This window comes from Poecilia formosa, unplaced genomic scaffold (genome assembly GCF_000485575.1).
Source record: "Poecilia formosa unplaced genomic scaffold, Poecilia_formosa-5.1.2 Scaffold18, whole genome shotgun sequence".
Taxonomy (NCBI): Eukaryota; Metazoa; Chordata; class Actinopteri; order Cyprinodontiformes; family Poeciliidae; genus Poecilia; species Poecilia formosa.
The window spans coordinates 3837653-3863996 of NW_006799957.1; the positions used below are offsets into that span (position 1 = coordinate 3837653).

Sequence of the window (26344 nt, forward strand, 5' to 3'; positions counted from 1 at the left end):
CGATGTTGGTGTCTATTTTCAGCTACGTACATTCATTTTGCCCCCAAAAAAGTCGATGCCCCCTGTCCGTCACACGCGTCGTTTCAACCAGACAGCCATTTGTAATCCATAGGGGGGGGCGCAGAAAATGTTTGGAAACCGCTGGGGGGGCGCAGAAGAAAACGTTTGGGAACCACTGGTTTACACTATAATCATGTTTAGAGTCCCCTCAGTGCCGGTGTATCTGCATTCAACAGGTTTGTTGTTGTTGCTGTTTTTTAGTCCTATTGAAAATGACTTATGATCCAAGGCCAACTAACAGTGATGGAGGATTAGAAATTAGATTGCATGTGCACATTAAAATAAATCTAATTGTGTTTTGTTAAAAAAAGGCTTTTAAATTCAAAGCTGCAATGGAAAACTGCCTGCATTTTACACTGTTTCTGTGATATAGCAATACGTTTTTGTTTTAGGAGATAAAATTATAAATTTACCCTTTCTTTATTCATAAGACTAAGTAAAATAATTTGCTACAATTTGATAATTACAGGGAAACTGATCATTTGCAGGCTCAACTTGAGTGTAATTGAGTTTTGAATGTTTAAATGTTTGTTTTGTACAATTACTTTATTGAGAATGTTGAGAATGTTTAAATCCATACACCAATGTGTGAAACTGCCCTGAGACTTATGCTGAGATGCTCCATCTGCTTCAGACAACATTGTTCTCCTTGAGAACATGACTTTTGTAGCAAACTTGAAAACATTGAAAGTTTACCCAAAGAGACAGCTTGTGGTCTTTAGTCATTATCCTCTTTAAAACTCCAGAAGTCTGCTGCCATTATTTTAATTATTTTGTTCGAAGCAGATGAAAAACTCAGACATCATCGTAATGCTGGATATTCATCTGTATGCTGTTGCTCTGTCACTTTTACCAGTTTGTTCATTGTTTGGTTCATTCAGTCCCAAAAACTGCCTGCATTCTCAGTCTAATAAGAAACATCTGCTGTTTTTTTTTAATATATTTCCCTTCACTTTAACACTTTGCTTTGTCGCAGGAAATTGCTGCCAATAAAGTGGGAAATGAGCTATTCTGGCAGTTTTCAGACACTTAATGACAGAGCAGCAGGCCTGAGTATTACTTAACATCTGGATGCTATCTTTACTGCCAATATGTCAAGTTGTTGCAAACAGATACACCCTAGTGTTTTAGTTAGTGATTTTTGTGCCTTTGGGTCCAAATTGTTGCTCCTCACTGCATTCTGGGAGTGAAGAGTTTATTTAAATAAAGGGGCATCTTCTAATTATCTTTTTTTCCCTTTCATAAAAGTCCATACACGATGAACGGATTTAATCCAAAGGACCTGATTATGTGTGTTCAGCTTTAATTGGGCTTTCTGTTCGGACTGAAATGGTCAGTGTTGGGTTTCCAGTCACACACCAGTTTACGATCAGCAAGATCTAGATGCCAAACTGAGCAGTGTGTTCAGCCAAAACCGCAGAAAACATGTACCCACCTTCACTTTGATTTAAATAAAAACAAATGGAACCAAAGTAAAATTGGTTTTGTTCTTTTAGATAGTTTTGTTGCTGTGTTTACGGTGTGTTTTACACCATTATATTTGAATGTCTATCAAAATATTCTCAAAATGTTCTAAAATAATGTTACATGCTGAATTAATAGAACTTGTAAGAACCTAATAATTTTTTTTTGGTAAATTACATTCATGGTTGAACATTTAAGCTTCAACTTTAATAAGACTTTAACTTAAAACTGGTAAACTAATGTAAACAAACCAGTTTAAAAAGTTTATTCCTGGTGAAGAAGTACAAATAAAGTGAAGTGTAACAGTTCAAAAGGAGATCATAAAGTATATTTTTAATTCACACTATTACTATGCAAGATGTCTCAACATTTTATCAAGCATTTCAGGACCGATTGCTGCGTCCAGTGCTTATTGGTTCCACTGGTATTAATGTGAAAATAAAACCATATTTTATAGCAGTAGTCATACTAGGAAATAAAAAGCAAAATCCAAGAGTTTTGAGTACATTTATTAAGTGGGCAAAATACCATATATCATTCTTTACAAAATCATCAGTTGAGAAAGGAAGATAAGACAATTTCCAGTGCTTACTGTTGGAAAGCAGGAGCAAATTGTATCATCCTGGCATTAGATGCTATCTGTGTGCCAACTGGTTGTTTTGGAAGCATAGCAGGGAAAGAGGCTTTTCTGTCTGACCATAACACATGCAAACGTCTACTCTAAATGTTACGTTTTTACTGAAATCATGTACTTCAGCTGGACTAAGATTTATCTGCTAAGCAGATAATACGTGGAAAAGCACCTCATAGATGGATTGGGTAAATCCAGGTATAAGCCCTTGCACAACAACACTCACTTTCTATGGGGAAAAGTAAACGCTGAGTTGAATGTCAATGTGACCTCTAGGATGATTGGCCCAATAAAAGCATAAAATTAGCAAATTGGAGGCGGAACTGTGGTTCTGTGAGCTGTCAAGGAGCAGGATGCTGTTATGGTATACGGGATCATTAACTCTTAAACTTTAACACGTTAAATATAAATGAGGACTGCCGGAAAACTGGAACAGGATATTAAATCCTACTGAAAAGGGTCAAAGGTCCTTCTGCCTGTATGGTCCAACCTTGTAAATGTTACAGGTGAGTCGGTGCTGTCTTACTGGTACAGAGAGTTGTACAAAATTTTAACAGCAGGAGCGCCTGTGAGTGTGGAGGGCGATGAATGTACAGATTATAAATAGTTCATTAACATCTTGACAAGGATCCCTGTGAAATTAGTTTAAATGTTACACTGTAAAGCTCCCTTTTTAAAGCATATCTAAATGTTTTAGATGTTAAATTTTGTATGAGCAGACCATGTTGATAAGCATGTTCTGAGTTAATCTATGCAGGCCAAACTACACAGAAAAATTTATTTGTTCTTTTTTTACACTTGAGCCATTCTATGGTTGAATTTTTACTTGACATTGAACTGGCGATAGTTTCTTATAGGTAATTTTTGTTTAACAAAATAAATATTTCTAAGAGAATGGAGAAAAGATGCCAACATTTTTTTATACTATAAACATGTCTAAACAAGCTACAGGAAGAGTCATTAAAAATAAATAAAACATTGAAACATTCACTTGTGTGTGCTGTTAAACACCAACAATTTTTCATTTTTTATATATATATATAAAATAAAAACACAGTAACCTTTAAAGTACATTTCAACCGAGGGTTGGTCTTTGTAAGCTATTTTTTTTTTTTATTAAAAATAACTTTAATTGAAAAATCAATCCTCTCGTTATCCAGTGGTGCTTCTTTCAACATCTTGGTTCCACAACTCATCACGTGTCTATGGAGAAAAATAGTTTCCTCGTTCTTTAAAGAAAAATAATTACATTGTTTCACCTAAACACTGAGTTAAGTGGCAGCGGCTCGCCAAAGTTTCTGCTCAGTGAAGTGTTGGTATAATGGGACACAAAGGCAGCTGAAGGCATAGAGTGCTTCTCATTCAACCTTCTTCTTCTCTTCAGTCTTTTACCAAACCTGTAAATAAAGGTAAATAAAGGAAGCTGAGTTTCTCTTTCTGTGTTGATGACTGGTTTCTACTGAATTTAGAGCTTTGGTCTTCAGTATCCAGGAGTCCTTGGAAAGGAGTTTAAATTGTGGCAGCTTTTGCTGGTGTCCTGCAGGTATCGCCACAAAAATGCAACAAAAGTAATTAATTTAAATGTCACTTAAAAATGAAGAATGCAGTTCATCCAAGTCTCAAAATAAAAGCCCCCTGGGTGGTTGTCACTTGGTCTAACTTTCTGTCAAATGTGTGCTTGTTAGAATAATAAATAAATGTCCTATAAGTCATGAGTCACAGCTGATTGTCCAGCTTGGCAACACTCCCTGACTTCAGTCACACAAGTAAAGTTTTCTGTCCTGAGCCGTCCATTATGTGCTCATTGTAAATCCAAACCTGAGGTTGTTATGGTTTGCTGGACCAAGATCTCAAGAACTTGCAGGATGCCAGACATCTGATCCAAAAGTCTGACTTGATCCAGTAAATGTTAGGTTTTACCATCTGGCCTGCTTCCTATGAGAGCCCAGTTTGGTTTCCAGAAGAAGTGATGTGATCCGGATCTGCGCTGGCCTGAGGATCTGGAGCGGGTTTACATCAATCGGACAGCAGCTGGACGAAGGAGGCTGGAAACAAACCTCTCTGGTCTGGTTCATCTTCTATATAGCCATGCTATACAAAACACACAGAATGAAGACATTTACTGCAAATAAGAATACATCTTTCAAAAAAAAAAAAAAAAATATTGTAACGAGAATTCATGATAATTTCTCACATCAGTTTCAGCCAATCAGAAAAAATAAAGAATGCCGATACTCACCCACCAATCGCTGTCCTCCTGCCCAAGAACCACCAACACCTGACCCTCAGAGAAACTCAGTTCATCATGGTGGTCTGCTTGGCAGTCATACAGAGCCTGAGCCCGCCGACTGGCTGCTCCACGAGGCTGATTGACAAAATATTACTCTTATCAGACAAACAGTCAGCAACAAAATGAATCAGGCTCTTAAACAGAGGTTTGAACGTAGTAACAATTTAAAACGGTTCCATCAAACAACCAGATCTCACCAGTGATCTGCGAGGAAGCGGCTGAGGGGTGGGGCCTCTGCCGTCGCTCTCGAAGCTCTGAGAGCGCTGGCTGATTGGAGATCCATTCGGAGGCGCTTTGCTGGCCGGGTACAGGAAATGTGAGGTGCTACCTTCACTTTCTGTCCGTCGAAAACCTCAAAGAGAAATTCATTTAAGAATGTCTAGTTGCCTTAAAGAGGTTGTGTTTTTATTATACTATATATATATATATAAACATCTGGCGCTCTTTTGCAGGTGGCAATCACAACGTGGTGTTCAGTTCAACATCAAAAAAATTGGAAAAACTTTATTTACATACTTACATTGTGAAATAAAGAGGAGGAATTCTGAGTGACTCATCGTGTGTTTGCATGTTCACATCAGCCTTGCCAAGGATTCAAGGAGAAAGGTACAACCCTATTTTTGTGGAGGAATATTCTCTAAGCTGATGTTTCCAGCTTTAAAACAGATTTTTATCTCTATGCCACTAATTTTAAAGTTTAGATGCATTCACTGACGTATAACTTCGCTTGTGATAATATGAAAATATAGAAAACCTTTCAGGCAAATACAGAAAAACTGTGAAAGTAAACAGTTGACGAGGGCAGATTTGTCTCTGCATATGTGACTACTTTTGCATTTATAAGTCACAGCTAAAAGTAAAGGAGATAACAGACTTTCTAATTTCACCACAATCCATTCTTTCTAGAGAAGAATTATTTTTGAAACTGTATTTTAGGTCCAAGAGACGTGAGGAGCACAGCAACATTATTTTGGCATTGCTTTTCTCTCATGAGCAAAACTGTCTGAATCTGTAAGATTCACACAACAGCTGTAGGCATCTGAGTAACAATGTCAGTGAGAGCTGGAGCAGATATTGCAGCATCTATCTCAATGTGGAAGAATAGTTTTAGTTTAAAATTGAATTCATTCAAAAATTGTAACATTTGCATAAGACAGCTAGACCAGGCATAGATAAAGAGTGCAGTGGATGTTTCTGAGCAGAACAGGTACCTCTGTCCGGTCGTTCCGTCAGCGAGCTGAGAGGAGAAGATGGACTGGAGTCACAGAGAGAGAATTTATCTGGTTATTATCCTTGTGACCAATAGAGGGCAGCATAATGCTTCATATAGAACAGCTCGTTGCTGCTCTCTTATGTTTTGTCTTAGTGTCAGTTAAATATATGATTATTTTTTTATGTATAATTACTACTTAAACAGAATTAAAATCAAATTACTATGTTTTTTGACACCCGACTCACTAATTATGTGCTATTCAACTTTGGAATTAAATTTCAGTTGTTTGCTTTTGATGCCAAACATTGCTTAACATTAAGAAGTCACCAAAACATGCTTTGATTTTTAACAATTTCCATGAATTTCACCTGAGAGCCAAATATTCCTAATGTTTTGTGAGTAGATATAAAAATCTCATCCAGTTTGTGTTAAAATACAGTATAATTATATCTCAGATACTCACACACACTTCTTGAAGGAGGAGTCTGGACCACTGTAAATCCTGGGACTGGTTGGCAACCCGTGATCTGTGCACACACACGTAAACACACAGACATACAGAGTTAATGACAGTGTTACTCTGACAGACTAACTGCGGGGTGCCTCTCAGATATTACCCTGCTTATTAGACTCAGAGCAGGTCCTCTTGTGCCGGGCAGCGATGGGAGGGGGAGGTGTTGTCTTTCTGTTTCCTGACGTGGGGAAGAAAACCTCCGCCTCTTCCTCCTCTTCATCCCTCACTCCATCACCCCCAGCCGGAGGCGGAGGAGGGGGAACACAAGGGGCTGCGAGATAAAAAGATACTCATGATTCAACCAGAAAAGCTTCGGCTTTATATGCTGAAATTTCACTGAGATGAAATTAGTTGCCAGAGCTCCTCAGATGCAATCGCTTCGTGTCGACATCTGATAAGCAGAAAGACTGTCTTTTGTTTTTGTTTAATAGGATGATAATTAACCACAACAATGAATGACTTTTGACAACAATACAGGCATTGTCATCTCAAAATAATAGACCTGCAACCTTGAGTTACAGCAGAAATAACATTTTTGTGCAAGTCATTTCCAAAGCCATTCTCCACTGAAAGCTCAGCATGAAGAGTGCATATTCAGTTAATTAGGGAATAGAAACAGCAGTCATATTTTTCAGATGAGTAATTATGGGAATAATGCAAGGGCAATATAGACATAAATCAGTGTGTAACAGCTCCGGTTGTTTCCAAGTGTAATCAGATAGTAGAAGTATTTAAGTATTTGTATCTTCAAATATCTGATATTAAAAAGAAACACATAAACAGCTAGGAATGAAATAAAAGTATAGCTCAAAAACATCTTATTGTGTTTTCAAAGATATCACCAAAACAATTCCAAACAAATGAGCTGACCTTTGACCCGGGGCGGCAGTGGAGGAGCGGGGGAGGACGGAGGCGGAGGTGGAGGGCTGGGGGCGGAGCCAGTTGGTCGGCTGTGCAGGTCCATGGCCATGGCCAGCCTCCTCCCCACGCTGAGGAGGCCGGCTCCTGGTCCTCCGGAGGACGGGGCGGCAACGGAGACGGAGGAGGAGGTGGAGGTGGAGGACTGGCTGAAGTTGAAAGGCCGGGAGGAGAAGGAGAACGATGGGGTGAAGACTGAGGATGATGAAGACGAGGAGTGCTCCTTCTTCACTGGACCATTCTGAAACAAGAGAGAAAATAAAGTCATTGGACGCAACCAAAATAAAGTAACAGTTTCTACCATCATCCACAAGCTGCAAAGTTCAGAAAGAGATTTTTTAAGAATATAATCTGGTCATTTATAAGTAATTTAAATCTCTATTTTCAACTCTTTAATGGCAAAATCAGAAAAATAAAAATAAAAAACTAAATAAGAACTATTGCTGAGTTAAGCAGCCACGGCGTTGTCATTGTTACCCTGTCATCAAAGTCGTCATCACTGTCGTACAGATCATCGTGACGAAGCCTCCACTCATACTCCACATGGACGTGATGGTTAAACTGGTTGGACTGGGCCTGCTGCAGCTGCAATCAAAGTTCAGTCATTTAGTAGGAGAAAAGGAAGCCATCTTGTCAGAATGAAGAACGCTGCTTGGCCTCTCAAAATGAAATGAAAATATATATATTTTTTATTTTTCATTACCTTGGCTGATTGGACATTATTTGATTTTACTTATTCATGATTGCAGTTACTGAAATTTCTGATCACTTTGGTCTCAAATTGTTTTACTCTTAGCTGGTGAGGGCTTCCAATAACTACAAGAAGTTCAAAGAATACAACACAATTTGTAATTTGATTAAAATAAATAAAGTAATCCAGAATCAGATTGAGGACCTCACCAGCGCCTCACATTCACTGTGCTTCAGTCGGCGGCTCACATCCAGAGCAGTTTCTCCCAACTCATTCTCTGCGACACAGAAAAATGATGTTGTTACATAGCGGTGATTATTTGGGTTAGACAAAGAATTCATTTATTTTACAGGAGGTTTAGAAAACAAAATTATTCTAAAGCTTATACTAGTAGTAATCTGTAAATTGAATCCCTGTCTAGTTTCTGATAATGTATTAATATTTAATAAAGAAAATACTTTTCCAAATTTGTTTTAATGAAACAATGTGCAAAATAAACTACACATTATAACACTATGGGAGCGTATTTGCGTTACTGATGTGTATGTTGGCTCGGGCTCTCAGCAGCAGCTTCACACAGTCACTCTTGTTATGCAGGCAGCTGTAGTGCAGCGCAGTGTTTCCTGCTGAGGTTTGTACGTCCACATTGGAACTGGAAAAAAGAGAAAACCTATGCAAGTAAACATGCAGGTGTGAACCTTACCACTCTGAGGCATAACAACTACACAGCATCATCACAGCAGACTGACCAGTTCTGGGCCAGAAAGTCCAGGATGTGCAGCGACGTCCTGTCAGCAAACAGGACGGCTAAGTGCAGAGCCGTCTCTCCTTTCTCCTGTTGGTGTGGAAACATACCAAACCTTTTTATTGACATCTTAGGAAAATTTCAGAAATAAAGTTTTTTTTTTGTTATAAAATCCCCAGTTATTGCTATTTTTTTCAGGCTTTTCAGTTAATAAGAGTATCTAGGAACTTTAGAAAACATTTTTTGACATTTATGGCATGTAATCTCTTAGTTCTTCAAAACTAAGAGGCAAAAGATGCCACAAAGAATTCACACACAAAGCATTCATTCAATGCCTTGTAGCATTGTGTGAATACTACAAGGCATTCACACAATGAGTGTGAATTAGGGTTGGAAGTAAATGAAAATAATTCCAACCCTCCTTCAACCCTTCTTCCAATCCTCACCCTAACCTTAATTCCAACCATCCTTTAATGTCTATATAATTTTTTTTATTAATTAGACAGCTGTTGTTTGCTATCTAAAACAACAATTAAATGCTATCTACATGCCTAAAGATTATTTGGGAGGAACACCTGAAAGAAAATCTACAATCACAAATGAGTAAAACAAATAAAACCACAAAAATCAACTGTGATGCTGTCGCCTTATTTTTCTTCCAAAATCAACTAGAACCTTCATAGAATGCATCGTTTTATTAACTCTTTGAAAAATCTGGGTAGAAAACTGATAATGAGTTGTTATTATGTCTTTCATCAAAATCATAAACCGGTGAGGAGAATTGAAGAGAAGAGTGCATAAGAAAAAAAACAAGACTCTGGGTGAAGATTGTGCAAAGAGGAATGGTCAAAAATCCCAACAGGAGGTTCTGTTCCATCAGCACTCAAAGATTTAACATCAGTGGTGCCAACCTGTGAAAACGTGCGGAAACATTTTTTTTTTGCGAAGAACTTGTGAAATTTTCTCACTGAATTAATGTTCTCAGAGGTTTGAATTTTTAAACTTATTTCTACTGCAAGTATTTCAGAGGGTTTTTTAATTTATTTTTTTTACACGTTTACATGGAGGAACACAAGTGGAGGAAGCTGCATTGTTGTCTCTGGCTGGGTTCAGCTAAATAGATGTTGACACTTGTTAATTTCTTAAGCTTTGTGTAGGTGTGTGAACAAGACAAAAAGAAGTGGCAAAGCCGAAGTTCAAGAAAGATTTTGAAAAATATTATGAAAGTCTGGAGAACTATTCTCTCAAAAAAAGCCTGGTTCACACCACCAACATACTACATACTACTGGTATTCGTTTTTTACCTGTAAGCATGATTGATGTAGATCATCAATGTGTGGTTACCTGTATGTGGGTGTGCAGGGGCTGGCTTAGCTCCGCCCTCTGAGCATACAGCTGGATCAGGCTGTAGATGTCACAGCTCTTGGTTGCCTCCTGCAGGCCCAGTCGCAGCGCTGCAGAAGAACTGCTGAACCTCCTCACAAAATGAACATCCTGATACTTTGACAATATGAAATCTTTGCGCTCCCCCCTGTCATAGGCACACAATGTTTCAAATGTGTATTTTCTCCAATAATGGACAATAGTGGGTGAAACTTACATGTGGCTGTGCTGGGAGGGCTTCTGTGACGGACTAAGCAGATTCGCCTCCAATATGTCATTAAAGCCAGAGTTTCCAACATTTCGGGCCAGCTGAAATAAACAACAGAGAACATTAGTTTATATCATTTTATGCTCATCGAACAAGAAACAATACATTTCAGTTACAAACATCAAAAACACGATGTAGGATTTACCCAAGGTTCAACCACAAACTGCCCTATTTAATAGAAGGCTGGGTCATTGGTTGGTTTCACTGACGGACAGTTAACCAAGGAAAAATATGAATACATTAAACTTCTTTGGACTTTGTCAGCATATATTGATTTCAACACCGAGTTACTTATGTCAACTTGGGCCAAAAACATAACCTACAGACCCACAAAGGTAATTAGAGGATCAATGCAGTATAGAGATGTTCCTTACTAGCAGGTCTGAGGTTCCCAGGCTGTCCAAGCTCAGAGACTTGATCCTGGACACGTGGACGCCCATCTCCCTGTGGATCCCTGAACATTCGATACAGGTCAGGATGCCTAGATTTGTTGAGACCCATCCAGGATCTTCAGAGAGGGAGAAATGTGACTTTTACACTTGAAATGAAATGAATAAGAGTCAAATAAGACGTGCTTATTGGCAGACAGAGATTACCTGGAGCGCCACAGTCACAGCAGTAGTTGTTTCCCGGCATTCTGCGGATGTCATCAGTGATGGCCCGGGTCAGATCCTCCACACTGTTTTCACCCCCTCCGCCTCCGCGCCTGCCCCCGTCCAGGGCCATGCTGAGAGCCTCCTGCTTACTGTTACTGAGCACCGAGATCCATCTAAACATTCACAACAAAAACAAAGACAGTTCTCCTCTTCAGACAAAACGTTATAACTATTTAGATCATTCTGATGTAGATTTCTGCAGTTAGAGTGCTACATACAAAAGAAAACACCCAAGATTAACATTGCATCCTGTAATATGTTTTTAATTTTAAAAATTAATATACATATTAAACCCCAGACAGTAGAATTTTAAATCTTTTATGCAAATAAATACCAGGTTCTGCTTTGTTTCATTGACTCACTTTCAGCCATGCTGAGCATTTCAAAAAAAATGAACAATTGTTGATTTTAGACAAAAAATGTCCAAATTAATAACAGATGAGAAGAATCAAACTAAAAAAATAATGCTTAAATAAAGTTTTGTCCTTGTTTTTTGTTGCAAATAAAAAAAAAAGACTTACGCAACACACTCAGCTTCATCCTCAGCCAGGAAATGATAGGTCCGATTATCTAAAGGACAGAGTTGAAAAACATTTTTAATCAAGTATGTAATAAATATACCAAATTGTTTTTTACTGTCATTTAAATGTAAATATTCATGTACTTTTAATATCCATTCAATTTCACTTAATATTCATACAGATATGCTTATTCATTACGTTTCTAACTATATTTCTAATATTTAATGATAAATGTACGTAAAATGAGTCACTTAAATCTAGTCAAGATTTAAACGACTGGAAATGAATTAACAGATTTGACACAAAACCATTCAACTCGAGTCTGGACTGCAGAACAGTTTTCACTTTATGCTAAGTTCCCTTTTCGACGTGTCTTACGGGAGATAAGGTCGAAGCATTTCTTGTCCTCCACGCTGGGTTTCACTTGACAGGTGAGCAGGTTTAGTCGGGTCGGAGGTTTATTTGGCTGAAAGACAGAAAAAAGAGCTGACAAGATGCAAATGCTTAAACCCTGCAAGTTTTCTACAGCTGAATTAAAAAAAAAAACTAAAGCAAAAACATTAAAAGTGATGGGATACAGCACCACATTAGAAATTATATAATAGAGGTAATTATTTATTATATTTCAATTTTCATTAGTGGCTCAAAAATCAACAATAATTAATTCACACTTAACCATTAACTGGAGTGAAATAATTAAAGGCTCTACACTAACAAGAGTAGCTTTGGTTGAATATCTTTTCTGCGAACAATGTGGGTATTTTAATCTGATTGATTCCCAAATACGCTCCTTAAAAGGAATTAGGACTTTTCTGCTAGTGAGGAAATATAATTACCTTGAAATCCAGAAATACTTAGTAATATTTATTAAAACAATCTATTTTTTAAGTAGTGAAATCACAGTATCAACAAAGAAATCTTAATTATGACAAATTAGATGTTAAAAGTCTGAGGATGCAGTAACTTGCAGTAACACACACTCACTGTAGCATGTGCAATAGTCAGGTAACAGTTGTGAACTGAACATTTCCTCTTCTGCCACATTTTTCTCAACCTGCAACACAAACACAATATTTTAGCAAAGCAAATAACACGGGCATACTCTTTCCTGTTTTTCAAGAGTTTAAGGGTTTGAGTGAACATAGGTTTTGTAGACATGTATTATCACTAAAAAACAAGGTTATATAAAATTTTTGACACAAATCAGTTTCTGCAAAACATTCCAGGTTATGTAAATAGTTTTCCAGTTTTAATCTTGTGCCAGATGGAGACAACACACACTTTTGCTTTCACTAATTTTCCCAACAACTGACGTTACCTCATCTGACTGAATTTCATGCAATTCACTAAAGTGAAGTCTCTATCAGATGTGGTCTGTGTGTTATTATGAAAGGACCAGTTCAGGTTTTGAAAATGACCTATCACTTTTATTCATCTGAGCCTTGAACTGAGGTTATTTAGCCAATTTCATGAGTAGTTGTAAAGAGGGAACAGCCATAATGTAGGTGTCAAATACATCATATAGCCCAGAATATTTAATCACTAATCCAAACCATGCACATTGTTAGAGACATATAACTTTTCAGACTCAAAGAAATCAAGAATTGTCCACATGAAAAGTTTGCACAAAAATAGCATTTCATTGCACATAAGGGTGTAATGAATTATTACCTCTCTAGATCATGTAAAGCCATTCACTGTTGACGAGGACAAGTTAAGTTATTTCTGTTTATATTGTACTTGATGAGAATCCATTTTTCATCACTTTGTCATATGTTATGATAAGCACAAAAGTATCTAAATTATAAATTTGGTCCTTTGGTTTTTTAATTAAATATGTCCTCTTACATAACTCCTAAATTAAACATAAACAAGCTTGTAATGTTTGTGGGGTTTTTTTTTTACCCGTCGCTCTTCTTGTAGAGGAATCCTGTTCTCTCTGTTCCGTACTGTTTATCTCCCAGAAGTTGATGCATGCTGTACACCTGCTTAGGTAAAGAGTCCTGCAGACACAAACAAACCATTTCTGAATCAGATGGTCTGTAGCTCAGTGTGAGTCATTGTTAGGGTTGGAGTCTCAGACCTGCTCTGTGTGGACAACTGGCCTCAGCTGATCCCTGATGGTGCACAGCTGCTTCTTCTCCTCCTCCTGACGCTGCTTCACCTGTGCACACCAACGCCACGTCACAGTTCAGAATTTTCACTAACAACACCATATAAATATAATATTCCATATAAATATCCTTCTGAGACAGAAAATGAAATGAAATATCAAACTGAAGACAAGTTTACGAACAAAAAAACACAGAGAAGTACATAAATAAAAACTAAACAAGAAAAAATAAGTGACAATTCTTAGTCAAGAATAACAAGTCTCATATTGTAAAAAGTTAATGAAGACATGCAATTTAACATAAAGGGTTTAGCTGCAAAGTTTTAAACCCAGACTGTACAGGGGTGCATTGCTGCAGAGAAGTCCTGCACATTGACTGCAACTGAAAACAATGTTATGAATCAGCAAAAATTTTCTCATATTACTTTTGTGGAGCTAAATAACTTTGCAGGAATTTGAACTTTACTGTAGATCTTTTACCCACTCTTAACTGGAAGCATCGTTTGCTGGCAGAAGACTGTGGGAATGCCTCACACCACTGAGATCTTCCTGAACATTGAATCTACAAATGGACTAAATATGTACTTTTTCTTGTGACAATTAAACTTTTATTTCTGACAATTTTCCCAAAACAACTATAAATTTAATGATTCAGTGTTTCAATCCAGGTGGTAAAAGGTTAAATCAATTGGCCACATTGCTTCGACACAAGAAAAATAATACTAATATGGTTTTAGAATTGGTTGAAAACAATCGAAACTTTTGCTTGAAGCTTTCATTAAGGAAAAGAACAACATACACAATGAGCACACACACATAAAAACACAATGCTACAGGCTCCTATGGCATAATACGGCCTTCGTAGAAGAAAAGGAGTACATTTTTGGATTAATTACAGACATTTTCTAGAAAATAAACATGAAAACTTCTGAGACTTAAAAGTCAGAAATGTGGTGGGGAAAAAAAACAAAAAAAAAACTTTTTGTTTTCTTCTAGAAACTTTTTTAGATTAATCTAAAATTTTCTGAATTTGATCATATTCAAATTTCCGCCTCTATTTTCTATCTTTAACAGCCCTAATACGCCGTTGTAGGCTTCTGCCAACATTCATACCATGTTCAGCACTACGTTCAGCTCCTCCATGTACTGCTTCAGCCTCTGAGTGGTGGATACACACTCCTGCAAGAAACTACACAAAGACATTTACGGTAAATCCATCTTTGTCACTGTATTGTATGATGCTTTATGTTGTCTGAGTGTGTGTGTGAGCCAGAACCTACTTGTTTTGACTGTGGTAGTGCTTAATGAGGTTCTGCAGCAGGTCGACTCCTCTCTTTGTTTTTATTTCGTTCACCTTAATGAGATACTGAGATAGAGAGTTGGTCTATTAACTGGACATAAATGTAGTGGGGTGATGTAAAGTGCTGAGCTGCAAGGGGAGTTAGCAGAAATAGACTGGTTTTAAAAAGCCGGGGTCACTGACCTCACACATGCTCAGCTGGAAGGAGCGCCTCTCCTTCTCAAGCTCCTCAGCGATTTCTCCTCCGCTCACCTCGCTCCGAACCATCCCGTACTGTCGCGCTAACTCCCTTTTCTCCTTCTCCACCTGCTTGCTGAACACACACGCCCGCTTTGAATTATTAATCCGACTCCTGACAGTTTTACCAGCTCACTTCTGCTTACAAGAGCCTTTCCGTGTTCCTGAATTATGCAGAGGTGTAATTTATTCTTTTACATGCACAAACACGTAAGAAGGGTATCCTAAAAATAGGAGATGCAAGAGAGCATGTAAACTCTCTCAGATGCTTTAAAAGGATTGTCGCTCACAATCTGCTCTCATAATCCCGCCATGCTCTCTCAAATGGTTTCTTCAGATCCTGCAGCGGTACAGAGGAGGAAAAGTTTACTTCAGATTTACACAAATAATCTCTGTTCATTTCACCATTTCAGATTACTCATGGCTTAACTTATTCATAACATACACTTTACATGAGAACATCAAAAGTCCTCACCCCTTTCACCTCCCGCAGGTCTCCTTTAACCAACGAGTCCAGGAAGAAGTTGATGTTGTGGAGCATGCTCTTCAGCTGAACACACACACAAATAAATAAATAAATAAATAGACACAAGCACATGAACACTTAAACTGCTAAACAGTGTATTGGGTTTTCAGATTCTATAATCAAAGTTTTGAAAATGTGTATGTTGGTTTTTTATCTGATTAAAACAGCTACATCATATTGACATGCAGTAATGTTAAAAAAAAAGAGATTTTCTTCATAATTTTATGTTGCTTCCTAGTTTTTTCCCTCTTTAACATCCTCTCTCTTGCAAAAACGTGCTTTGCCCCAACTGGTCAGCTAATGTAGGGGGAAAAAGGTGGAAGCAGCTGCATTTTTTTCTGTTTGAAGTGTGCCACACTTGTCACTTGCCGGATGTTATGCAAATGAGTTTCATTGTGAAATCAAAGGAGGAAAAAGCCAGAAAGAACAACCAGCCAGGCATTTCAGGAAAGCCAGGAGCAATGGAGGAAAAATGCTTCAGTTTGGAATGAAGGTCTTATATCTGAGCAGATATTTAGTCTTTTGAGACAGAAACATGCTGGTGGTCTGTTAAATATAAGACTTAGCTGATGTTTTTCTGCACTAAAGTTTGCTTAGGTAGTTTAACAGAAAAACGCATCCTCAGACATATACAGTATTATATAGTATTATAGCTTAAACCTCAGGATCTATAATCATATACAGTATCTACACTGGAAAAAGCAAATGTAAGTTGATGCATTAGCAATGCTATCGTGCAATTAATTACTACTGATGCAATAAATGAAAAAGATGTCATCAGGCAGGTATGCGATATATGTAATATATGTACATAAATTAAATAGAGTACTTTTCCACCCTGCATTTAGACTTTCGTCTTGCAGATGGCTTCGGGGAGCTGAGTATGATGCTATTTGTCTTCTCTAGGGCGTTTGGCATTTTTTAGGGTTGCATTGTAACTCTTGAAGAGACATTAGGACCCTGCATAACATTTCATAATAGCTCACACAGCAAAATAAGCACATTTTGCTCTGATCAGCAGTTTGCAAATGCTACCTTTTACAAAAATTCTTGTTCCAATCATAAGTGTAATGGGCTCAGGTCCATAAAACATAGAACCATTCATACAGATGCTGAATTAGGCAGTAAATAGTTTTTTTTTCTCAACTTTTATGTGTATTTTTTAGAGGTTATCATTTACAACTATTGATCATCTGGGTTCACAATAACTAATTGTGATTTCATGTTATATATGTTGGATTCCAGTGGAGAAAAGATTGAACATTTTATTCTGACATTTCAAGTTTGGTCAAGAATTACAGATTACAAAAGCTGCATGTTTTTAAGCTGTAACATCTTAGGTTTCAGAGAGCCACATCATACCAGAGCTGAAATAAATAATATCACAAATAAACCCATTTGTGAAAAGGGAGCCAAGGAGATTTTCCTTGGCTCGGAAGATCCTGTTGCAGTTCTAATCAGCTGTCAGAGTCTGCTTAGCAAACTTTTATAATTCACTGTTTTCAGCCACTAACCCTGACATAAGACTGCTGCAACAGTAAGAGATTTATTCATGCCTCACAGACCCCCATTCAGGATTTGTGTTTTTCACAGACAAAAAGAAGGCAAAATCAAAAAAATAAATAAACTCCCTCTGGCTCCTCACAGTCAGAATATGGACTGTGTAAGCTGCTGCCTTCAGGCTAGTGCCTCAGAGTGATGCAAACCACAGCAGCACAGAATAAAAACAGCTTCCCTCACACAGTCCATCTACCTCATAGACCTTTAAACAACATGCAAGTCCTAACAAGTAAATTACAATCTCAACTTGGATGTTGTTTCTCAGTCTTATTGTTCAGTTCAGGCACTTGTACTGCACTATTCTCTGTTGTTCAACATCTCTGTATATACCACCTTGTAAATAACAACATTGCCAAACATTAATTACATATTTAATTAAATTATATATAATTTTACCAATTTCCAAAAGTGACAACTATTACATATTTAAAATATCCTATAGATCAGGCTTTTATAGTGTCAGAATGCACTGCATTTTCTTTTGGGGTTTTAATTGTTTGTAATTTGTGTCCATATTTATCCAATGGGATTCTTGTAAGTCCTGAAACTTCAGTGAGCAAAACGAGTTTCCAGCGTGTGCTCACATGCTTGGCAATAAAATACTTTCTCATTCTGATCATAACGGAGAAGTTGAAGATCACAGTCAAGGGAATAAAACCATTTTTAGTCCAGGAATAGTTGATGTGGCTCCTGACCTCCTAGTTGTTTATCTGATGTTCTCGCTTACCAGATTTTTCATTGGAGACAGAAGTTCTTTGGAAAAGTCCGCCAGGCGGCAGAAGGCCGAGCCGACCTCCGTCTCTCCATTTGAGTGACAGTTTACTGCGAGCTTCTCCATCGAGTTGATGTACTGCTCCAGGTGAGATACATGATCTAACAAATAAAAAAAAAGAAATTGAGTTAGTTTGGGGAATAATCTAAATGTAATCTGTGTTTGTCTGAATGTGGATTTGTGTACCTTGCCCTGAAGCATACTTGGCCTTTGCCGCTTTCTTCATCTTCTGCAACACCATCCGGTCGCTGTCCAGAGCCTGGACAAGCACAAGCATGAATGATAAGTGGGTGTAGTTGTTTTCTGCATGACTGGGTCTGCATGTGCATGGGGGCAGCAGGCTTTGTTGCTGGACAATAGACCCCTGCTTTCTTATGGCTGTAAACCATCATTTGATTGGTCAAAATTCACTGCATGAAGCAGCAGCTCAGTTTGGATGTGGCTGTTTTAAACTGAGGCTTTGTTTTATTTCATCATGTCCTGCAAAATTTGTGTTGTATCACAAGCAATTATCGAAAATTATTGGCAATTCTGCTTCAGGTTTTTACAAACTATTGAAAAGACAAACATTTCAAGTGACATTTGATAACAACCACAAATTATTGTTTAATTTATTTAGCAAACAAAACTATTTTTGCTTACTTCTATAGCCTATTTTGTATCTTTCTGTACCAGACACGCCAGTTTAAAACATTCCTCATTTCTTTATCTTTTACTTTCAATTGTCAAATACTTCTGAAGGTTCTGTGAAAGTCTTTGGCTGTGTTTTCTCTTATTTTCTTCCTAGTTCTTGCTTTCGCATTGTGCAGTGTGTGTTTTTAGAAATAAGCAGCACTGTCAGGAGGAGGGCAAAAGGACTGGTGACAAAAGAACTGTCAGTTGTTAAAACGTTAAGTATGTCAGGTTTGAAGATGGAAAAAGAAATGTCACAACTGCAAGCACAAAAAAATACATGGTTGTCCACCTAAACTGGAGGCTCACTGTAAACCAGTGGAGCTGCAGAAATGAACAGCTCTGGTGGAAGAAAATGTTGACAGGATGACAATTAACAGTGTACTCCACAGAGTTGGCCATAATCGAATTGAAGCAAAATGAAAGCCTGTTTACAGAAGGCCAGAACATTTTTTTTGTAGTTTCCCAAAAGAAATGTAGAAGGTGAGTCAGTGATGAGACCAAAACTGAATTCTTATGGTCTACATTTAAGACACCAACATTTCTAATGTCAGTCATGATGGTAACAGCATCATGCTGTGAGAATTATTCCTGCTGGAGTGACCAAAATATTGGTAATAATTAAAAAGAAAATAGATTTAGGTAATTACATCAATACAGTGTAATACAAGGTGAAAGTTTGTTAGAGGATGACAAACGGGAGAGTTCACCTTCTGGCAGGACAATGAAGCCATTCAATGGAATGGCTTAGATCAAATTCATTTAATTAGACTACCTTAATGTGAATACAGACTAAAACTGGAAAAGTTCATAGATTATTTCTATTCATTCTGGTTGAACGTGAGTTAATTTGCAAAAAGTAGGATAAAAAAAATCAATATCCAGATATGAAAAGTTGATGTGTTTTTCCACCACTTATTATTCCCTCAAAATTTCTAAAAGTTTATTGTTGTGACATGAAAAAAATTAAAAGGTTCAAAGAGGTATACATAAATACAATACGGCTACTTTGGCATAATTGTAATGATTTACAAAATTCTAAAAATAATATGAAAATAGTTATGCACTAGACTCAAGAATTAGACTGAAAATAAACAGCGTAAGTCCAAATATAAACTTTATTAAGTGAATACAGTAGATGATGACCAGAACAGTTACAATCTAGTGTTTTGTAACTTTCAATGTTTGCTAAATTTAACTGTTTGAATTTAAGTTTTACCTTCATGCAGATTAATTTTTTTCTGAAAAAAATAAAAGTCCTTGTATTCTGAAAATCTCCATTTGATTTGGTCGCCACGCTTAAAGTGAAAATAAAAAAAAAAAAAAAAGCCTTGATTTTCATACAAAATTTGGCAGGACTACATACTTCAACAGATGTGCTGCCTTGCGACAAAAGGAAAACAAGATTTTATGCATCTAAATATCCCATTAAAAGCTGTAGTTTACACCTCTCCAGTCTGCCTTTATCCCACACCAGCTTGCAGATTAACTAACATCTTCATTAACATTAATCACTTTGGCTTCTTTTCATAACCATAAAAAAAAACAATAACAAAGAATGATGATGGCCAGTAATCTGTTGCCTTGGTAACATATGTCGGCCCTGCTGGGGGTACATGATGGGGGCCGAGGGGAGGGTTCAGTTTGAGCGTGTTTTTCAGGCCATTCTCCAGGTCAATAACTCCATTGTGGAGGGATGGAAAGCGGGGGTTCTGCTGCATGCTGCTTTAAAGCGTATCCTCGTCCAAATACACAGACCCCACACAGCAGTGGGCCAGTTACACAAATTGTTCACAGTAGTTAATTTGTTAACTGGCAGAAAATGAACTGAAAAACGAAGGGATTTCGTTCGGCTGCCAAAAATATTCTCAGACAAAAAAATCTGGTGCTACTTTTCATCCATCCATCCATCCATCCATTTTCTGAACACCCTTGTCCCTCAGTGGGGTCGGGAGGGGTGCTGGTGCCTATCTCCAGCTAACGTTCCGGGCGAGAGGCGGGGTACACCCTGGACAGGTCGCCAGTCTGTCGCAGGGGTGCTACTTTTCAGTTGCATTAAATTCATTACTTCTATCAGATTTCTTTCTTTTCTACTCTGCTATGTTTGGAGATGCAATGGATATCTTTTCCCATCAGATGTCTAATATGCCTAAGATGTATGAGACGTCCAAAATGTATGATCGTTTTAGACAGACAAGACTGTCGTACACCATAAAATGACTTTTACTGATCAAATATTTCAGCATTTGTAGTATATATCAATTAAAAACTGAGTTTCTTTAATTCAAAACTAAAAACTTGTTAAGAGTTGATTTGAACCGTAATAAATCAGACATTGACCAACATATTTCATGTGTATGATTTTGGTGATGGCACTCATCAAGATGTAATGTTTGTTCAATTGTTAACTGTTAACTTTGTAATTTTGTGTTTTTAATGACGTAAAACACTTTGAACTGCCTTGCTGCTGAAATGTGCTGTACAAATTCAATTGATTGATTGATTGATTGATTGATTGATTGATTGATATTTTTGGACTTTAGAAAAATCTTGGTAATTTTCAGTGAGTTTTTTTTTCTTTAAATTGTTTTCTGTCTGACAACTTCAAAAAAACCCTCAATTTTTAAAAATCGCAGGTGAAATTCCAGTGTCTGTTTTTGCAAAATATTATTTAAAGCCCATTTTTTTATATGTTGGAGGTGATTGTATATTGTCGCCTTCCTAGCGTATTTTGTATTTCCCAGTCATTTTGTGTCAAAAGAGATCTTTCTTGCCGAAATCAACTTTTGGAAAGAAAGTGGTGATTGTTTTTTTACACATGTAAATACTAAATGAAAAAAACTAAAACATGAATGGATAGCACACATCCATTCATTTGACATCATCATCCCTTTATTTGACAGATACTGAACACTGAAGGCAAGAAATGATCTGATTCATGCACCCACATTTTTGGCAATACAAACTGAATTTATGATTTTGACCAAAAGTCATGTGAGCTTTTGAAAATGTTACTTGTGGCACATAAAGAGGGTGCTCACATAAAGGCCACACATGGCTTCATTTAAAGGCAAATTGATTAAACAATGTACTTTATCAGTACGAACATTATGTTCTATAGAGTATAAGTCTTGAAGAATGAAAGCTAAGACAGAGTTAACATTGGAATTTACTTCTGACTTCAAAGAACATGAAATAACAAGATTATTGTAAAATTAAACAAGAGTTGATTGGTTGTTTTGTAAAAGTAATTATACAGTTTGGGTAAATATGACATTTTGACACTTCTCTACTGCTTTAATCAATTCACAGCCTCACTCAACAGAGTAAGTGACGCATAGCTCACCTGTGATGAAGTGACTCTTCTACCACAGTGTTGAGCAGCTCAGTTTGGTAAACCTTTGCTCCCTGAAAGGCTCAGTCTCACCTCACTGATCAGCTCCATCAGGTCAAACAGACACACATCAAATTCTCTATCAGCTGATTACATTTTAAATCAATAAAGTCTTTCCTACAGATTGCAGTGTGATAAAAGCTCATGAGATTAAAAAAAAAAATCACAAAAAGTTACAATTTTAGTTCTTGTTAGACCAGAGATCAGCCAACTTAAACTAAAAAGCTGAAAAACAGTTAATAAATTTTACAGTCAACCATTTTGCAACAAACTTCCCCAGTTATTTTTCAAGTCAAAGAATAAGCTTGTGTGCTTATTGTAAAATTCATCTCTCACTATGCTGAATGAATGCAAATCAGCTGGTAGAATATCAGAGAACATTTCACAACATTATTCTGTTTGATGATCTGCTATAGGCGTAGGCTGCTGGGGAATATACCAGCCACTTTTCCTTGCATTGATATTTTCTCTCTCTGCTTTTATTGTTGTCTATTGACTTTATGTTCTGTCTTTTAGTTTTATTTCCCACAGAAAGTGATTCTTTGTTATGCTGTGTCTCTTTTCAGGAGCCAGGAGATCTATTGTTGAAATGATCTTTTGTGTATTGTCTTTGGTTTTCATTCCTGTGAAAACTAGCTTTCCTAGATGGAGCTGTTGACAGATCTGTATTAACTTCTTGTACTCTTTTTGACTTTCGTTCTTGTAGAAAATATACATTGCCCAGTCACTTTGTGTTTAGTTTTGTTTCTTTCTTTAATAATAGTCTGGGTTCCATTAGTTTTGTGTTTTCTCTCTGCTTCCTTTCTTGAAAAAGGTACCCCTGGTCCAGTGTTTCAGTGATCAGCTGTCTCTTTCTTGGAAGGAGTCACTGTCATTAACTTTGTGTACTACACTGGACCAAATACTTTCTATGAAAGTATTTGGTCCAGTGCTTCTTTAGATTTTCTCTTTCCTAGACAGAACTAAAGAGATTTGCAGACAATAGCCAAGCACTATCTCTGTTTTCTATCTTATTTACAGTTTACTGAGGTTCTTCTGTGTCTCCTTTGAGTACAAAGTCACTGACAGAGCTGTTGCTGCCATTAACTGTGTGTACCTTGATTTTGTTTTGGTTTACTGTTTAAAGTACTTCTGGTCCACAGTTTGTGTTCTTCCTGTCCTCTCAACTCCCTGTTGCACCAGATGGCTGCTAACACAGAAAACGATTCTGTGACGCTACTGTATTAAAATTAGACTCAATAGTCCATATGTAATTAGATATTTTCATTTCAGACAAGGTAGTATAGAAATGAGTTGGCGTGATCTGAATTAAACATGGAGCGATTGAGATTTCATTTAAATTGCGTTGCAAAGTGCCATGAGATGAGGCATTTTGGTATATTACTGCAATGTAGAAATAAACTGAACTTGACTATTATTTAGCTTACAGATGTTTATCAGCATCCCAGATGTTAACACTGACCGAGTCCTGATCACTGTGATAAGAGCCTTGCTGAGTTATTACATGATGTCACCACAGTCCATGCAGCAATAGGAATAACACAAATGCAGATTTTATTTTTTTTTTTACTTTCTTTGAGTCAAGCATAGAAATTAGGAGGGAAAATAAATACAAAGGGATTTGTAGTTTCAGCATTACAAAATAATTTAGAAGATGCAAATGTTGACAACTTAACCTTAGACAAGAACCTAAGGGCGACCAATGGTGGAGGGGATCAAAGACATTTTTCTTTGTCTTTGGGGAGGATGACCATTGTGGATATTGGGCAAGCTTTAAATATTGGTTTCAGTAGAAACATGAACATCTGTCTGCTGAAGCCGCTACGACCACATCCCACCCTCTCCCCTCCACTCCCTCTCAGCACTCACCTCCTCCAGCAGGTAGATGGTGTTCCTGCAGTTGATCATCTTGGAGGTGAAGGAGGAGGTGGTGGGAGAGCTCCAGTCCTCCTGAACCTCCTGCACGAACTCCGACACCGACACGCACTCCGGCATGGTGATCCTGTCAACCCCGGAACACAAAGGGCAGAACCGGGACAGTCGAGCGCAGTCCGGGACTGACAGAAGAAGGTGGGCACCAGGCGCAGGGCGCAGAGTCAATGAACAGATAAATAAATAAATGATCTGTAATGATTTAAATATCTAGGCTGGGGAATGTTCACACGCCCCTTTTCACTCGGGTGTGTAAAGCAAAAATGATAACAGGAGATGTGCTGTAATCAAGGACCTGCTCAGTTATTCTGCCTCAGTGTGACCGAACCGCTGCATCAAACGCCTCTTTTCTCCGAACAAAAGGTGACTCAGTCCACGCAAAGCATAAATCCCAGCACCACAAACTTCACAGGATCCCTCAAATGTTAATACTGCCGCTTCTCTGCTGGGTCAAAGCTAAAACAGCCTTTATCTGATGAGCGTCTTCATTCAGAAAAAGGAAAAATCACAAAAGCGCTCTGCCGTCCGTGTGCGAACCGGCTGACAAAGACCTGGAGGCGATGTGCGGAGAACCGGACCAAGTGGACCCAGAGACCGGGTTCCGATAGGGGGATCAAACCAGTCTCAGCTTTCCCGTCCAGCCCCGCCGTCATTTCTCTTTAGCAGCGTCTCATTTTCTTTTCACCGCTTTTGCTCCCTTTATTGAACCCGCATGGAGAGGCGCGCTCACGGTGAACAGCGGTGGAGCCCTCTGTCGCGGTGGCGCGCACTGCTGACCGAGCCCTACACTGGGTGCACTGGGAGAACTGGGATTTTCAGGCCCCATCCTAGTCACAGCAGCTTCGTGTTGTTACAGAGCTCCCTTGTTTTTAAAGGGTGCTCTGAAAATGAGTCAAAACCTTTCCAAAAGCCGGATTCTAAGCAAAACCAAATATATATTTTTTAAATTAACAATTTGAGGAACTATTGTGTTCAATATGTTGTGACTACATTAGCGTCTCCATTAAAAACACTTGTGACTGAGGTTTAGTCGTTTAATATTCCACCTATGTTTCAAAAAACAAAAAACTTCAAGAATCTCAAATTCTAAAACAAAATGTAACTCTTTAGATGATTCTATAATCTAGGGATTTTCACCATCTGGCATTGGGGATGAGACAAAAACAGGGAAGGACGAAAGACACTTTGGAAATACTTATTTAACATCAATATGGTGGCTGAATTCAGTAAAATCACAAAGTCAGTGTGCATACAAGACAAATGTAAACATCATACATAACTTTGAACAAAATAAATCACAGCTAAACAACAACAACAAAAAAATTAATTAAATCTAGGGGTTTTTATATATTAACCCTTTAATACAAAAACCAGCTGTTGGGAATCACTTCACTTCAACCAGTGGATCATTCCCTACAAGCTCACACAATCATCAATGTACTCCCAATATGTCCATCGTGGTAGATTATATGGAGAACTTCATTTTTAAAATAATAAATTTAATGACTGAGAAGTTAATTTGACATTTAGGGAGACGTGCCAGTGTTAGTCTTTCTCCTCACACTGAAACATTCATGTTTGTTCTCACATGATTAGAGTGCCTCCTTCTAAAGGCCGGGTGACTCACCAACCCTTAGTTATCCTCTAAAACAGTTTGTGATCTTAAACACAAAATGTAACCAACCAATGTTGTCAAACGCTTCATACTCGTCATCTGACATCATTTCCCTTGTAGCGTCTGAGCCAGAGAATCTCACACTGAACCAGCGTTGCCAGTCTCAGAGGAAATAATCAGAGCAAACATCTGGACAGTAAACAAACTATTTGTAACTTCCTGTTGCACCAATAGAGGACAAGGACGAAGTCTGACTGTAGAGTCTTGCTCTAAGTTTGGTTCTTTTCACCTTTAGAAAGCAACTAATGAGGCAGAGGACAACAAATGGGTCATTCCAGGAGAATAAAGACAGCAAAAAGCTGTAGGGGGAAGCAAAGGTATTGTTACCTTTGAACATTTTCACATTTTGCTATGTTTCAACTGAAAAAATTCAGGTTTTGTTTACATCGGGGAGTATTTTATTGATTGACTCAAACTAGGGGATAACTGTGAAGTGAAAGGAAATGTTTTACAAACATAATGATGACCTGAATCAAAATGTACTGCAGCCAATTACCTTCAAAAATAAATAACAATGTTAAGTAAAATCCAGCTGTAGGCAATTTAACCTCAATATAAACCCAGCTGTTTATAAATGCCTCACAGGTTTATTAGAGAACATTAGTGAACATGCAAGAAAACCAATGAACTCAAAAAATAGGTCAGGAATAAAGTTATGGAAAAACCTACGGCATTCTTAATCCAGCATTTGAGAAGAGGAAAATTATTTCTTTGGGGGAGCAGCAGAGAGTAGCCTTGAACTGAAACTCCGATTTTTAAAAAAGAATGCAAAGAAAGAAAGCAGCTGTAGAGAAGAAGTCACAAAAAGT

General features: G+C 37.7%; 1 protein-coding gene across 2 annotated transcripts; it reads right to left on the minus strand.

The window, feature by feature from the left end:
• Nucleotides 1–2015: 2015 nt before the first annotated feature.
• On the minus strand, nucleotides 2016–24695 carry unm_sa1614 (un-named sa1614). 2 transcript variants are annotated; one of them, XM_016668949.1, is made up of 28 exons: nucleotides 23798–24695; nucleotides 18049–18121; nucleotides 17818–17963; nucleotides 15480–15554; nucleotides 15295–15344; nucleotides 14951–15080; nucleotides 14748–14833; nucleotides 14581–14656; nucleotides 13438–13518; nucleotides 13260–13357; nucleotides 12339–12408; nucleotides 11733–11820; nucleotides 11355–11403; nucleotides 10774–10946; nucleotides 10552–10685; nucleotides 10127–10218; nucleotides 9871–10057; nucleotides 8531–8616; nucleotides 8318–8451; nucleotides 7991–8058; nucleotides 7568–7675; nucleotides 7043–7331; nucleotides 6276–6443; nucleotides 6122–6185; nucleotides 5657–5700; nucleotides 4643–4797; nucleotides 4395–4520; nucleotides 2016–4246 (listed from the first exon to the last, which is right to left on the minus strand). In XM_016668949.1, exons 1-28 carry the CDS (start codon nucleotides 23921–23923, stop codon nucleotides 4172–4174), a joined length of 3051 nt encoding a protein of 1016 aa, XP_016524435.1. In that variant the 5' UTR covers nucleotides 23924–24695; the 3' UTR covers nucleotides 2016–4171. The 2 variants fall into 2 exon arrangements, with proteins under 2 accessions (XP_016524435.1, XP_007547125.1); XM_007547063.2 differs by having other exon boundaries at nucleotides 8318–8433; nucleotides 23798–24694.
• Between the last annotated feature and the right edge of the window lie 1649 nt (nucleotides 24696–26344).